This window comes from Polypterus senegalus, chromosome 14 (assembly GCF_016835505.1).
Source record: "Polypterus senegalus isolate Bchr_013 chromosome 14, ASM1683550v1, whole genome shotgun sequence".
Classification (NCBI taxonomy): Eukaryota; Metazoa; Chordata; class Cladistia; order Polypteriformes; family Polypteridae; genus Polypterus; species Polypterus senegalus.
In genome coordinates, this window is record NC_053167.1 from 130,861,557 (window position 1) to 130,878,728 (window position 17,172).

At 40.2% G+C, this 17,172-nt stretch overlaps 1 protein-coding gene across 2 annotated transcripts in view; it reads right to left on the reverse strand.

The window, feature by feature from the left end:
• Window positions 1–17,172, reverse strand: part of efcab7 (EF-hand calcium binding domain 7) — a 115,795-nt gene that overhangs the window by 70,036 nt on the left and 28,587 nt on the right. For both annotated transcript variants that reach the window (XM_039735469.1, XM_039735470.1), the window contains 3 exons: window positions 12,255–12,341; window positions 10,850–11,045; window positions 9,497–9,624 (listed from right to left, as the gene is read on the reverse strand). In XM_039735469.1, coding sequence (XP_039591403.1) covers window positions 9,497–9,624; window positions 10,850–11,045; window positions 12,255–12,341 — 411 coding nt within the window. The remainder of the gene's footprint in view (window positions 1–9,496; window positions 9,625–10,849; window positions 11,046–12,254; window positions 12,342–17,172) is intronic.

Consider the following 17,172-nt stretch of genomic DNA (forward strand, 5'->3'; position numbering starts at 1 on the left):
TTTTTCCGGCTTCTTTGTGGTGGCGGCCTGCGCCACCACCACCTACTCAAAGCATCCTGATGCACCAACATTGATGGACTGAAAGCCAGAAGTCTACGTGACCATCATCATCAGGTCCTTCCATCCATCCATCCATTTCCTAACCCGCTGAATCCGAATACAGGGTCACGGGGGTCTGCTGGAGCCAATCCCAGCCAACACAGGGCACAAGGCAGGAACCAATCCTGGGCAGGGTGCCAACCCACCGCAGGAAGGTCCTTCCATGAAAACCCTAAATCCAAACAGGACTGTTTCATTTATGTTAGGTAGATTGCCCAGAGGGGACTGGGTGGTCTCGTGGTCTGGAACCCCTACAGATTTTATTTTTTTCTCCAGCCTTTGGAGTTTTTTTTTGTTTTTTCTGTCCACCCTGGCCATCGGACCTTACTCTTATTCTATGTTAATTAATGTTGACTTATGTTTATTTTTTATTGTGTCTTCTATTTTTCTATTCATTTTGTAAAGCACTTTGAGCTACATTTTTTTGTATGAATATGTGCTATATAAATAAATGTTGATTGATAATGTATATGCAAAAGATTAGTTGTTGCAGCAGTGAGAACCTTAACTGGGTATATTCACACAAGCTGGTACCAAGGCCGTATTGTGTTAAACGTGCCCAATAAAATAAAGAGATGTATTTTCTAATTGTATGCTTTAATTGTGACAGAAATCTTTCAATTACATTAGACTTTCCTTTTACATTTGCAACTTCATGTTTATGTGTTAATGTAGCCCATCCTGTTTTACTACACAAGGTACATAACAGGAGAAGAGTCACTGCTTTCTTAATTTTCAAATCACCTAATGTCTTTAAAATAAGCTTTACGAAAAAAGCAAAAAAGCCTTGAAATGATTAGGTCTTAAAACTGGATGAAGTACTGCATTTTTGACAGCTTATTTGCCTGAAGTGTTTATCATGGGTAATAAAATACACAGAAGGATCAAATCATAACACTTCAGTGTTTTGTACACCAAATATCAAGTGAAGTAAACTGCCTGAGGCATGTATCCACTTAAAAGACTCTGAAATATAGGACCTTGGAGATAGCCGCCCCTGAGTTTCAATACAGAGCGATGTCAGACTCCCCAGCATCTTCCCAGATTTACAACGCCTCTGAGGAACAGCAGGGCCATTAGGGGGGCTGTTTCTTCAAAAACACAAAGCAAAGAACATGAACCCCAACTTATACAATGCAGCTCCCGCTGAAAAGACTATAACAAAAGAATTGTGTGCTGTGGTTGCAAAGCTCACATTTATTACATGTATTCTGACTTTTTCCAATCTCCGATTCTGAAATTTATAGCTATTATTTTTGAGCTGTTAAAAGGAGCAAAGTCGGTAGGCAACAGAAACACAAAAAAACACAAAGGAATAAGATCAATATTACACGTTCTGTCTTGTGAAATTAAAATTTAAAATTGCCATTTCAATGTAGTCACTGCAACTTCTGAATAAAAAGAAAAAACATATTAAAACAATTTATGATTCCTGTTAAATCCATAACAATTCTAACACTTTACTGATCACATTTATTTTTATCCATTTCATTTACGGTCTTAATAAGTTATTCACAGTGCTCTTCTAGGCCATCATTTTAAACAACTAATAAATGATTAAATAATAAAAAAAATTTAAAACACAGCCCTAAAATTCTGCATGACACTTGGGTGTTACTCGTCTAGAGAACAAAAACAGAAATAAATTGTTTAATAGATCATTATAAATTAAAATAGCTGATAAAGTTGTAGGGCGGCACGCTGGCGCAGTGGGTAGTGCTGCTGCCTCGCAGTTAGGAGACCCAGGTTCGCTTCCCGGGTCCACCCTGCATGGAGTTTGCATGTTCTCCTCGTGTCTGTGTGGGTTTCCTCTGGATGCTCCGGTTTCCTCCCATAGTCCAAAGACATGCAGGTTAGGTGCACTGGTGATCCGAAATTGTCTCTAGTGTGTGCTTGGTGTGTGTGTGTGTGCATCCTGCAGTGGGCTGGCGCCCCGCCCGGAGTTTGTTTCCTGCCTTGCGCCCTGTGTTGGCTGGGATTGGCTCCAGCAGACCCCCGTGACCCTGTAGTTAGGATATAGCGGGTTGGATGATGGATGGATGGATAAAGTTGTAATTATAAACTTGAGTAGTTCATATGAAATTTACATAAAACAACATAATCCAAAGTAGATGTGCAGGTGGCCAGAGCCTATCCGAGCAGCACTGCACACAGAGCAGGCACCAACCCTGAACAGGACTCACACACTTACTTCTTACATTCAAACTTAGGCCTGCTTAGAGGAGCCAGTTAACTTAACCCACATGTCTTTGTGGATGTGGGGGGAATGCCCAATGCAGACATGGGGAGAACATGCAGATGCCACGTGGATCAAGGAGGCTCAGTACAAATTTGTAAACATCTGCATTGCAGTGGTGTAGCTAGAGTTCATGCCGCTCGGGGCAGGGTGGTGCTTCAATTTGATGCCCTCCAACATATCTGAATATGTTAACCTATTTAAATAGAAAATTAAAATGATGTATTCAGAAAAATTAAGATAGATTTTGCATAATTTATTCATATATAGAGAAACAGCAATAATTTTTCAGATATAATTATTTATAAGCATCATCAAGACAAGAAAATAGTATAGATGCACTGATAAGTCGTGTTCTAATTACGCTGTGAAAACCAGAATCAGTGTAGTGTACAAGTGATAGGTGGGGATGTTTTCCGTGCAGAGCAAGAACGCATTCGGATTGATAACAAAACAAAATTATAAATTAGTTGTTCATCTTCTGTGATATCTGTGTATCCCGGCCAATACCCCCACACAGCTAGGTGAAGTCCTCCCTGCAACATGGAGGTGCCCCGAATTCCCGCAGGGCATCATGGATATTGGAGTTTTCCTTCACAGCCCTGCTGGATACCATGGGGGCCGCCAGGGGACACTCCAGGTAGGTAAAAGGATTTATATTTTCACTATAACCCGGTACTTCTGGGCTGAAGAAAGAAGAGTTTTTGATCTGACCCAGAAGTGCTAGGAAGTCACGTGGACTGAGAGACAGAGGCACTTCCGGGTCAAGGACTTTAAAAGGACTGTGGGAGATCCGAGCAGATGAGCTGAGTTGGGAGGAAGGGTGACTGAGCGTCTGGGAGTGGAGGATTGTGATTGTATTATTGATTTATTGTATGATTATTGAGTATTGTGGTGGTGGAGGTGCTTAGTGCACAATTTATGAAAATAAATACGTAATTTTGGACTTTTATCTGGTGTCTAGTGTGTGGTCTGAGGGTTCAAGGGGACAATAGCACCCTCTATCTGTCACACTTCCTAGAAATTATTATCGGTGTCATGTTTATGTTTATTTTTGTTATTGCCTCATAAATTTCAACTGCTGTGTCTGATGCCGTTATAGAAGGACAGTCTGAAAATTATTTTTGAAGCACTTGTGGATATACAGTAAAATCAGAGAATTTGACTTTTTTCATTCATGAGTGATATTTTTCCGAACCCTGCTGCTTACACACGAATTGTACTGAGCCTTTTGGCCAATAATGCCACCCCCCCAAAAGATGTGCTGCCCGGGGTGGACTGCCCCCAGCTATGCCACTGCTGCATTGTACTGTATAATTGCAGTGTTTAGGTCACTTCGGGTACAAGTGTCAGCAAAACAGTATAACATTCTGAAATGGAAAGGTGGCATTGTAGCTAGTGCTGCTGCCTCACAGACCGAGCATCCTGGGTTTAAATCCTGTGCTCGGTTGTTGTCTGTGTGGAGTTGGCATGTTGTTCTCCTTATCTGCATGAATATTCCTCCTTGTTTTTCCACAACATTCCAAAATATGTGCAGAGTAATTTAACTGGTGAATATATTTTGGCCCAGTGTGGGGAACAGGCATCTGTGTGTTTCTGTGGGCCCTGTGATAGACTGGCACCCTGACCAAACTTGGTTCCTTTCTTTCACCTCATGTTACTGGGATACTTAACACCCACCCAACCTTCAATTGAATTAGATGGGCTGGAGAATGTTATGTTGTGTAGTGCTATACTCAAACCTCCTTACATTCCATTCAGTCAGCACCCTACTTAAAATTGGAGGTTATTCACACAAGGGCTTGTTGGGCAGAGGGCAAACAATCAAGGAGAAAGGATGAAAGGTGAAAGACAGGAGTGTGTGTGGTTATACAGAGGTGAGAAGTGAATCGGCCAAGAGGAGTTCCTTATGAAAGATGGTCCTGTGAGGAGGAAGCAGGGTTTATTGTTTTCTGTTCAACTGCATTTTGTTACTCATTTTGTTTATTTCCCTGGTTTGGAAATGTTCATGTTATCTTATTTATAAACGTCTACACGTGGAATTGTGTGTGTCTGTCTGTCTGGCCCAGAAGTGCGAGGCTACAGCAGGAAGCTCAAAGAAAGTGACTCTGTCGCCAAAGCGAAACCGCCGAGAAAAGAGAAACTCGCTTAGCCGCTAATACAGAAGCGAGGCGAGCACATCGGCAAAACGAAAACTCTGAGGAGAGAGAAACTCACTTAGCCGCTGACAGACAACGAAGGCGAGCACGTCAGCAAAGCGAAACTGCAGAGGAAAGAGAACCTCGCTTAGCCGCTAATGCACGGCTGATGTGATTGATTGAAGTGCCAGAATCCTTGGTTTCTAGCAGCCCGGGCTTTTCACAGCACGGGCTTACACAGCGAGTTGTTATATAACATTGAATCACAGCGGATTTAATTGGGCTTTTTTTGACACTAATCAAAAGAAAAAGACTCTTTAATGTCATTGAGAAAACAGATCTCTACAAAGTGGTCTAAATAAGTTACAAATATAGGGTAGCGCAGGGAAACGAGAATTTTGGAACTAGGTATTGGCGACCCTGGGGTGTCAGCAGTTGTTTGGAACCCCTTGCCATTAGTTATAATGGAGCAGTGGAGTGGAGCGCAACAAGCACTCGCTGTGAAAGCCTTTTATAAGAATGGTGATAGTGTGACTGCTGCACAAAAGGGAATTTCGGCATCATTACCAGTTAGGACGTCGTGATGGTGTCCCGTCTGCAACATCGGTGCGTAATTTCAAAGAAAGGGAGTCCCCAGGTGAAGCCACTTCACATACTGGCTGACAATCGATGGCAGCTATTCGACGATTGTTTGGAAGGCGCTTCATTTCACGCAAGGGTGAAATTCCATGGCCTCTGAGTTCCCCAGATCTCACTGTTTGTGATTTTTTTCTGTAGGGACATCTTAAAAGCCAAGTGTACTGCACACGTCATGCAGCCATCACTGAACAAAAAGGAGGACTGAAGAGGAAATCGCTGGCACTCCTCTTGACATGTTACGTCGAGCAATGCAGAATTTCCACACCAGGCTGTCAGAAATGGGCAACACCTTCATGACGTTTTCTTCTAAACATAAAATGAATATTGATTACCATCATTAATTGCATATCCTGTACAATGCATTTCATCATTAAATGTATTTTGTAATGTGTTTATTCATGCATTGAACCTCAATTGAAAATTTTCGGTTTCCCTGCGCCACCCTGTATAAAACACAATATAATTGATTGCATAAGCATTTGCCCCCTTTAACATGTCGCACCCAAGTCATAATGGGTTAGTCTCATAACTGATTCAAAGCAGAACACCTGTCTAGGGTTTCAATTGATCTGTAAATACAGCTGTATGGGGAAAAACCAAGTTGGTATGGTGGCCTGATCTACACAAAGAAGACAAAAGAACATTCCAAAAAACTCTGCGAAAAGGTGAAAGCACAAGTCAGAGGGTAGAGACAATATCCAAGTCACTTAATATCCCTTGGAGTGTAGCTAAATCAGTCATTAAGAAATAGAGCAGTGGCTGCGAGTACATACAACTGGTGCTGCCCGGATGCTTCATCAGTTGCAGGTTTATGGGAAAGTGGCAAAGAGAAAGCCACTGTTAAAAAATAAATAAATAAGTAAAATAAAACATACATGACATCTCAGGCAGAGTTTGCTAGGTGGCACATGGGAGACTCTGACGTCAGGAGGATGAAGGTTGTACGGTATCATGAGACCAAAATTGAGCTTTCTGGCCATCAGACTAAACGCCATGTTTGAATACTGCATATTATCATTAACACAACATCCCCACCGTGAAGTCTGATGGTGGCAGCATCAGGCTGTGGGAATGATTCTTTACAGCAGGCCCTGAAAGGCTTGTGTGGGTAGAGGGTTAAATGAATACAGAGAAATCCAGGATTAAAACTTGATGCAGTCTACAAGAAATGCGCGCCTTGGGTGAAGATTTGCTTCCCAGAAAGACAACGACTCCAAGCTGTGGAGAATTAGCCCGGAGCCAGGCAGACACAGGACACACAGAAGTCCCACAACACACGTTTATTTTTCTTCTTCTTCTCTACAGCACACACAGTGCACACAGTACCAGAAATAGCTCACAGTCCTATTCTTTCTTTTCTTTCACTGCCTGAATGGCAGCCCCTTTTATATTGTACCCGGATGTGCTCCAGGTGCTCATTCATGACCTTCCTGCAGCACTTCCTGGTGTGTGTGTGGTGGAAGTGCTAACTGGGCACCCGGAAGCACTTCGGGTGTACCTGGTTCCTGTTCCAGCAGCACTTTCTGGTGTGGCGGAAGTGCTGCAGTCCAAGGCTCCGGAACCATCCAAGGCACCCCCTGACGGTGGCCACAAGCCCCAACAGGGCAGAGCTTCTAAGCTCCAATCCTGTGGCCCCGATGCAAACCACTGGGGCTGCCCCCTCGTGTCCCAGGGGAGGTACTGTCTCTCTCCCGGACCTTCTGTCCTTTAGGCGTTCTGGCTGGGCAGGACCCCTAGAAAGCATAAAGCCAAAGCTACACAGGAATGGCTTCAAAACAACAAGGCTAATGCCCTGGAGTGGCCATGTCAAAGTGCAGATCTCAGTCTAATTGAGAATTTTCTGCTGGATTTGAAACAGGCTTTTCACTCACTATTCCCACACCACCTGACAGAGCTTAACCAGTTTTGTAAAGGTTGATAGAGAGCAAGAGACCCGTGCACACAGATTCAAGGCTGTCATGGCCTCCAGATCTACTACATACTGACTTGAAGAGTGAATTCTTACGCAAGCAGTTATTTTGTGCTTTATATCTGTAATTAATTAAGCTCACTTTGCCGAGATCGGTTTGTGTTTTACAAATAATGAATTCTTTTTTTTGATGATCAATGTCAAAAAAGACAAGGTAAAGTCATTGTGATTTAATATTACATAACAGTAAAATGTGAAGAAGTTCAAGCAGCTGAACACTTTTTTCTAGACACTGTCCATTGAAAAAAAATGTTGAGGATGGGGTGCAAATAAAGCAGTGAAAATTGAAACATATGGAGTCGAAAACTAAGAATAATAAAGTGATATGTAGTGAACAAAGCCACAGGGAATGCACAGACCAGTGTGTTTCTTCGTGCCGGTCCCAAGCCCGGATAGATAGATAGATAGATAGATAGATAGATAGATAGATAGATATGAAAGGCACTATATGATAGATAGATAGATAGATAGATAGATAGATAGATAGATAGATAGATAGATAGATAGATAGATAGATAGATATGAAAGGCACTATATGATAGATAGATAGATAGATAGATAGATAGATAGATAGATATGAAATGCACTATATAATAGATAGATAGATAGATAGATAGATAGATAGATAGATAGATAGATATGAAATGCACTATATAATAGATAGATAGATAGATAGATAGATAGATAGATAGATATGAAATGCACTATATAATAGATAGATAGATAGATAGATAGATAGATAGATAGATAGATAGATAGATAGATAGATAGATAGATAGATAGATAGATAGATAGATATGAAAGGCACTATATGATAGATAGATAGATAGATAGATAGATAGATAGATAGATAGATAGATAGATAGATAGATAGATAGATAGATAGATAGATAGATAGATACTTTATTAATCCCAAGGGGAAAATCACAAATGGGGAGGGTAATGTCAGGAAGGGCATCCGGTGTAAAATGTTGCCAGATCAATATGCGGACAATGATACAGATTTCCGTACCAGATCGATCAAGACCCACGTTAACAATGGCCGCCAGCAGTACTGTTAGCCAACAGGGTGTTGGCAGAAATTGGGCTACTGTTGGACGAAAAAGATGGGCTGAAGATGGCGGCATTGACCAAAATACAGGAGACAGAGCCGGAGGTGGCAGAGTTAAAGATGCTAAGATTTGCATTAGGTGTGATGAGGATGGACAGGATGAGGAATGAGGACATTAGAGGGTCAGCTCAGGTGGGACAGTAGGGAGACAAAGTCAGAGAGGCGAGATTGCGTTGGTTTGGACATGTGCAGAGGAGAGATGCTGGGTATACTGGGAGAAGGATGTTAAGGATAGAGCTGCCAGGTAAGAGGAGAAGAGGAAGGCCTATGCGGAGAGAGAGGACATACAGGTGGTGGGTGTGACAGAACAAGATGCAGAGGACAGAAAGGTATGGAAGAAGATGATCCGCTGTGGCAACCCTTAACGGGAGCAGCCGAAAGAAGAAGAAGAACATAAGACAAGCAGTGGAAGTCACTCACAATACAGTTTCATTACAGGACCGATGGGTGCTAGAAATAATAGGTAAAACAAAGTGTGTTGTAGTGTATTTTTCAGAAAGGGGTGAAGAGCCAATACAAGCTGGCACTCCATATTTTAAACAAGCAGCTGCTTTAGTGTCAGCTGCAGATGAGCCTATAAAAAACAGCAAGCTTGCCATAGGTAAACATTCTCCATTCCAATGTGGCTAAAACGAGCCGTCCTTGAAAAGCTACATACTAAGGTTCCTCAAACAGTGACGACATGAACAAAAATCCATTGGACTGATGCTGGAAAGCACCAAGCAGCGCTACATTACTCTTTGTATGTGTATTCACACACACATACACAGATTTATTTCACTGAAACCTTGTTTTAGTCTGTTCAATTTCAACCAAGAAAAGAAGCAAAATCTACACTAAACTCAACCTAGAAATGCTTTTCATGCATTCTTGAAACAATTTTCTAAACCCATGTTTTCCAGTAAATGCTGACAACAAACTACTTGTACAGTAATGCACTCATATGAGGCCAAATTATGAACTAAAAGTTAACCTAACAAGAACATTTTTGGGATGTCACAGCATGAAAGTTCCTGGGGAGGTTCCAGATTAATAATGGGAAAACATGCAAATTTCACATAGACACACGGTGAAATAGCCAGGCATCCATTTCAGGTTCCTGGAGCTATGAGATGACAGTTCTAGCCAATGTATCAACACTCTGAACTCAATATTTACATTCAACAGTCAAATTATTTGGCGTAAAGCTTTCTGCAAACTCTATAACCGAAAAAATAATCATGAAATGCAATTTAAACACAGAGCCCAAGACTGTCCCATGAAAATCACAATAATAAACGTACAAACGTTTTTTCTTACTTTACCTGAACCGATTTAGGCATTAATAACTTCCCAGTTTTTGAGCCACCACTTGCTCCCATAGTGATTGTAGATGACACCGATGCCCTCCGGCTCCGAGCAGAAGAAGGACGCGTGGAAGATCTCCCCTCCCCTGCATGAAATGTTGATTGAAAAGATTGAACTCATATTGTTCAATGCATGCTATTATCTATCTGGTAAAGCAATTCAATACGACAAGATGGTCCTTTCAAGGTTCTAGCCATTGTAAACATAAATTTTATACCCTCCCTCTAAGCTGCAGCTACTGCTACTGATATTTTACTAGAAGAAGGCAGAGAAACATGCAAACAAATACATTTGGAATCAAGAAACATTTTATAGTAAGAATAATGCTTGATAAGGCTCAATCCAGTTTTAATAAACACTATACTAGAATATAAATTATTTTTTAATCTGTTACACTAGAGTGTCTATACTTTATCCTGCTTCTAACCATGAAATAAAGTACAACAATAAAATGTTTATTCAAAAATAGTGTTTACTTAAAGAAAAATATTTAACCCTGGCATTTTTGCAATTCTGGTTATTTCTAAGACAGAGTTAATTCTAAATTATTTTAAATCATGCAAGAGGTTTGATGAAAAATACATGTTTACTGAAGTGGACATTTTACTGAATAGAATACACAGACTCAATGAAATCGGGAGAAATCTTCAATTTGGACCCATGCTACCCCACATTCAATGGGGGGTCTCAAGGAAATACAGAGATTTGTAGGGATATGTGATTAAAATGTTGGCATCAAATAGACACGTCTGTACCATATAAGGACTATGCTGTTAGAAAGCTTCTCTGAATGTACATTTTAAATATGCAGATTTTCTTTTAAAGGTGAAATATCTTCAGCAATTCCAAACTGCTAAAATTTCAGGTGCATTTCTACTAAATAGACGGCTGCCTTGTTGAATACTGTCGCCAGGTTGGTTGACGATGAAAGATGATGTATAAAGAACTGACAAAATTCAAAATATAACCCTTAACCAAAAAAAAAACAAAACAATAATGGCCTACAAAAATAGCGTTTCTGTTGTTGCAACTAGTTGCACTTCTCATGAGTAAATGATATATTTTCATACATATTATGTGAACTGTTTTATGATTATCGTCATACTGAATATAATAAGCACAGATTTATTGAAATGCCCGGCCTATATGACATTATTCCAAGTAAATATTTTTGTATTTAGTTGTCCGTCAATAAGGCATAATATTAAGAGTGTGACATGTGTCAAGGACAATGCATGAATTCAATTTTCAGAACCAACAAAAAGCAATCATCGACTCTACAGGAGAGACAATTTGAAAGAGTACCGTACCTTTCCTTGGCGTTACGTCCATCTCTGCTTGCTGGTTTGTCCCTAGTGATGGATTAGCTGTATGTGACAAAGAACTCTTTGAGAATCCCTCTGAATGACTGCCAAACTGCTGACGTCTCATTTTATTGTCAGCCTCCAGTCTCTCCAGTGCTCTCTTCTGACACACCTCAGTTGTTGACATGAACAATTTGCAGAACTGCAATAATCAGTACATGCAAGTGAGATTTTCATTGTACTACTACTATCATTATACGTTCATAATATTCAAAATGTAGATAGATAGATAGATAGATAGATAGATAGATAGATAGATAGATAGATAGATAGATAGATAGATAGATAGATAGATATATGAAAGGCACTATATGATAAATAGATAGATAGATAGATAGATAGATAGATAGATAGATAGATAGATACTTTATTAATCCCAAGGGGAAATTCACATAATCCAGCAGCAGTATACTGATACAAAGAAACAATATTAAATTAAATAGTAATGAAAATGAAAAAAAAAAAAAAAAATTAAAATAAAATTAATGTTCGCATTTACTCCCCCGGGTAGAATTGAAGAGTCGCATAGTGTGGGGGAGGAACGATCTCTTTAGTCTGTCACTGAAGCTACTCCTCTGTCTGGAGATGACACTGTTAAGTGGATGCAGTGGATTATTCATCATTGACAGGAGTTTGCTTAATGCCCGTCGCTCTGCCACAGATGTTAAACTGTCCAACTTTACTCCTACAATAGAGCCTGCCTTTTTAACAAGTTTGTCCAGGCGTGAGGCGTCTTTCATCTTTATGCTGCCTCCCCAGCACACCACCGCGTAGAAGAGGTCGCTCACCACAACCGTCTGGTAGAACATCTGCAGCATCTTACTGCAGATGTTGAAGGATGCCAACCTTCTCAGAAAGTATAGTCTGCTCTGACCTTTCTTACATAGAGCATCAGTATTGGCAGTCCAGTCCAATTTGTCATCCAGCTGCACTCCCAGATATTTAAAGGTCTGTACCCTCTGCACACAGTCACCTCTGATGATCACAGGGTCCATGAGGGGCCTAGGCCTCCTAAAATCCACCACCAGCTCCTTGGTCTTGCTGGTGTTAAGGTGTAAGTGGTTTGAGTTGCACCATTTAACAAAGTCTTTGATTAACTTTCTGTACTCCTCCTCCTGCCCACTCCTGATGCAGCCCACAATAGCAGTGTCATCAGCGAACTTTTGCATGTGGCAGGACTCCGAGTCGCAATCCACACTCACACTCTGGCAAATTTGAAATTGACATGGGTATACAGTGTATAGGAATAGTAAAAATAAATTACTTAGGACTTTCCTGTCAGTAAAACAGGTAAAAAAAAAATGTAAGCACACATTATAAACCGATGAAAAGATAAAAAAGAAAAAATGACCTCTTTGTAATCCAGCTTCCCATCACTGTTCGTATCAGCAGCAGAAATAATTGCTTTTACTTCTTCTCGTGTCATCCTTTCACCTTTCTTTAAAAAACAAAATCATAATATATAATTAATCAAAAATAATTCCTATGAGTCTCCAAAAGACCAATTTTGAACTCTTTTATACATTCACAGTTTCAGCAGGAGATTTGGAGGAAGTTACGAATTTTTCATAGAGGGATGTATGGGACCCCAGTGGCTTCTGGTTTAGTTATTATATTTATTTAGTCAGAGCCTATTATACACATCCTTCCTTACTTGTCTGATTGTGGATTGTGCAGAATCGTCTGTACCTCAGGATGAGTTGGACTTTTCAAAATGGAGCCTTGCATTCAATCAGAAGAAGATCCATTTTTGTGGTGGAGAGACAAAGCAAAGCTGTTTCTGATGCTGAGACACTTGCCATAGCATTATTTCTGTGATCCTGCAATGTCAGTGACTTCAGAAATCTTTAACTGCTGGCTTAACTGTCATCAGAGGGAGAAGAAGACTTTCCCAGACGATGGTGATATGCTGGTTTTCTTAAATAAAAATGTCATCTAACATTAATGATAGTTAAAGTCCAGTTTGTTGTCCAGCTTCTTAGTTTTCTATCCTCCTGAACCCATTCTCTTATGGATTAACTTAGGCATTGTGGTGTACAGCCGGACCAGGGGAGGGAGCATATCCAGGGCATTACCTCCCCCATTGCGCTAGGTGGCAGCTTGAGCTTGTACCCCACGCCTGTCTATGCCGGGTTTGGGTGGCGGTGCGCCCCCTGGTGGTCTACAGTATGTTATGAATGAAAAATGCTCAAGGTTATATCCAGTTGACATTTAACAATGATGGAGTAGATCATATAATATTCTGATTCTAAAGGACTCTGCCACCTGCTCACTTCACTTGGCAACCCCTTGGCGGCCGCTGCGCATTAACCACTTCACGGTTTTGCCACTCGTGTATGGGGAAGAGGATGTACAATTTAAACAGATTGTTATTCTCATGGGAATTGTTACATATGCATAATAGAGCTAACTATTTTACATTACGATGAGTAATTAACCATAGTAAAAAATAGTAACACGTAATAAGTTGAAAGAAAATTGTGTTTCATGTTGCGTTAGAGGTATTTGTTGCGTTATAAGTTTTCATTCTGTTTGGCTTTGAAATTTACACGCAAATACTTTTTAAACTTATACTTTTACTGTAAAACTTCAGTAAGAACAATTTTTGAATAAACTTTTCGTCAATATCGCTTTGAATTTTGATTCCGTGTTTGGACTTGCATCATGACAACGCAACGTATAACTGCCTGTGAGTGAATTTAGTTTCTCTCTCTCTAATAAATAAACTGACTTTTTCAAATGTTTGTTACTGTGATTTGTTAATTGTCATATACCATACATCCTTCTTTTAGGAGCAATTCGGCGGGTGTTAACGGTTGTCGATATTCTTTGTGATATTGTAAGTTGATGTTTTCATCTTCTGCACCATCACCACCAACTGTTTCAGCAGAGTCTATTGATACGCATTTAACTAATATGCCGTGTAACTAATAGACAATTTTCACGTTAATTCATTTGACTTCATCATTTCTCGGTGCTAGGATTGCCCGTGTACTCATTTTTTCTGTTGATAACCCTTATGGATGAAATTCTTCAATTACATGTCACATAATATGTCTTCTTTTATTAGGAGCTTAAAGTGAGGAAAACCTAAAAATTGATAAAAGCTGAGAGCGCAAGGAACTGTATGTGACAAAAGTATTCACATGAATAAGAGGTGTGCGGCCCATGGGCATGTTTGAAAATGGTTGTAAGGAGGGCGGGACTTGAAAAAATCTCTTGGCAATAGTCACGTCTTGTGGGACTATAGTCTACTACATAGTATTGTATAGTGGAAATAGTCTTGTCTCATCTCAAGATTTTATTTTATTATAGAGAGACATTATTTCTCTAAATAAACAGATAAACACACACACTGACTTTAATCACAGTGGGAAAATTACTTTTCAATTTATGAGAAGCCAATATCAGCCAAAGTCCAATCTGTTTTTCAGTTTACAGAATATTCATTTATTTCACCCTTAGGCACAGTGAAATATCAAAGAACTGGAAAACGAAAGACTGGAAAAATGTCACCCAGTCTGACAAATTTCGGTTTCTGCCACAAGATACAAATGACAGGGACAGCACTTGGTATAAACAACATGAATCCATGGATCCTCCTTGCCGGCTATGAGCACCACAGGCTGGTGGTGGTAGTGTAATGTTAAGGGAATGAAACACATCAAGCCTTGTAATACCAACTGAGCATCATTTGATTGCCATAACATACATAAACATTGTTACTGGGCACATGCATATCTTTATGGCCAGAGTCCAACCCTTTTTAAAAGGATAAGGCGTCATGTCACAAAGCATAAATCATTGAATAAAAATGACAGCGACTTCATTTTACTCCAGTGACTTGCAGATCTCAATCCACTAGAACATCTTTGGGATGAGGTGGAATAGAAGAGTCACATCCAAAAATCTGCAGGGAACTAAATCCCTTAGCATATATCATTAGCATTTTAAGGTGTTTTGAATGGAAAATGGTACTCTATAATTATTAAGATAACTGGACAAAATAAAGTTTTCACGGAGTTTAATGGGTTACATCATAAAACTAAATTTGGAAAAGAATTTTCACAATTTTAGCGGTTTAATAATTGTAACCCCCATCTGGTGTAGTTTAGAAAAATAAATGGAACGCATACTAAGAAGCAGATTTAAAAATTACTAAGTGTGACAGGGAGCACACTTGAAGTAACATAATAAGCACAGAGACAGATGGCGAACACCTTATGATCATTTTGTAGACTGCAGGCACAGATAATGAAGAAAATAATCCAATCTGTAATGTCCTTTGGGCCTTAATTGTCAGTCGCCATAATGAGGAGGAACTGTTAAGAGGCCTGTGCCCTATCTGGCACCACCCAGGTCATATATAACAACATCTTATTTATTTATTCATTTTTGCACTTTCTCTTCCATTTACTTTTGTTCAGCTCTACTACATCTTGCATCTCTACGATCCCCTTAGAACTGCGGCTCCTAAAATGACCTTTGTACTCTCCTAATTAGTCCAGATTGCCTACATACATTAAGAAAATTGCAATTAACCTACTAATTATGGATATTATATCAGTCTTTATAGTTGCAGCCTATTTCCTGACAACCTTTGCCAGCCTCAGAGACATAAGTCATGCTTTAATGAGTACCAAGTATTTAGCACTTATCACACAGTATGCTCGGGTCAGGAGTTTGTTCTCTGCTTTAAATTATACCAATCACTTTAATGTCTACATTTCCAAGTTTTACTCTTCTGTGAAATCTACTCAGGCAGTGTCTCATAACTAAGGTTAGTGGCTTGGAGGTGACACCTGAATGAGAATTCATTGATTATTTAATAGTTTAGGCATAAAAAGAGGCCTAACATGGGAGGAAAGAGTTCAGCGGCTGCTGCTGCCAAAAAATTATGAGCACAATTTTTGGGTCTGATCTACTAATTCTGAAGTGAAAAACAAATGGTTGCCAAACATTTTGTGGATTCCATTCTTTTTGATGATCTGGACAGTATGAATCAGTGGTTAGAGCTCCTTCTGAAGATCTCCATGGAACTAAGGTGAATTCCTGAAACAAACCACCATCTCTATAGATTTTGCACATTCTCCCAAATGTTTTTGTGTACAGATCTAAATTGGCCAGGTATAAGGGTATGGGTGAGAGTGTATCCGACAACTCACTGACATTCCAGCCAAGATGTGTTCTTGCATTGCATCGAAAGCAGTTTGAGGAAACCTCAGGCTGGTGGTGACTACATAATTGAAAAGGCAGGTTCAGTAAACACGATCGGATATATACTTGAATGTCTTAGTTAACCGTTACTTAACACATTCAAATGGATTCCTACTTGAATGATACACTGCTTTGTGTTATTTACTCTTGATCCGTCATTTAGCTCTTTATCAGTTTATCAAACCCTAGTGATGGGATGTTTGCTAATACCAAATTATAGACTTTGATTTTATAAATCTGTTTATCAATTCAATCCTCATTTAAGGCATGACCACAGTATTACCATATAATGCTAAACTGCTCAAAAACAATGAAAGGAACACTTTTTAATGCGAGTACAGCATCAAGTCAATGAAACTTGTGGACTATTGATCTGGTCAGTTAAGTAGCAGAGGGGCTTGTTCACCAGTTTCAGCTGCTTTGGTGTTAATGAAATGAACAAGAGGAGCACTAGAAGGGGCAACAATGAGACGTCCCCCAAAACAGGAATGGTGGAGGGAGGCCACTGACATTTTTCCCTCCTCATCTGCTTTTTCACTCGTTTTGCATTTGGCTACGGTCAGTGTCACTACTGATAGCATGAGGCCATACCTGGACCCTACACAGGTGGCACAGGTAGTCCAACTTCTCCAGGATGGCACATCAATATGTGGCATTGCCAGAAGGTTTGCTGCGTCTCCCAGCACAGTCTCAAGGGCACTGAGGAGATTCCAGGAGATAGGCAGTTACTCTAGGAGAGCTGGACAGGGTCATAGAAGGTCCTTAACCCATCAGCAGGACTGGTATCTGCTCCTTTGGGCAAAGAGGAACAGGATGAGCACTGCCAGAGCCTACAAAATGACCTCCAGCAGGCAGGCCACTGGTGTGAATGTCTCTGACCAAACAATCAGAAACAGACTTTATAAGGGTGGCTTGTGGGCCCGACATCCTGTAGTGGGCCCTGTGCTCACTGCCCGCCTGGCACCGTGGAGATTGATTGGCATTTGCCATAGAATACCAAAATTGGCAGGTCCACAACTGACACCCTTTGCTTTTCACAGATGAGAGCAGGT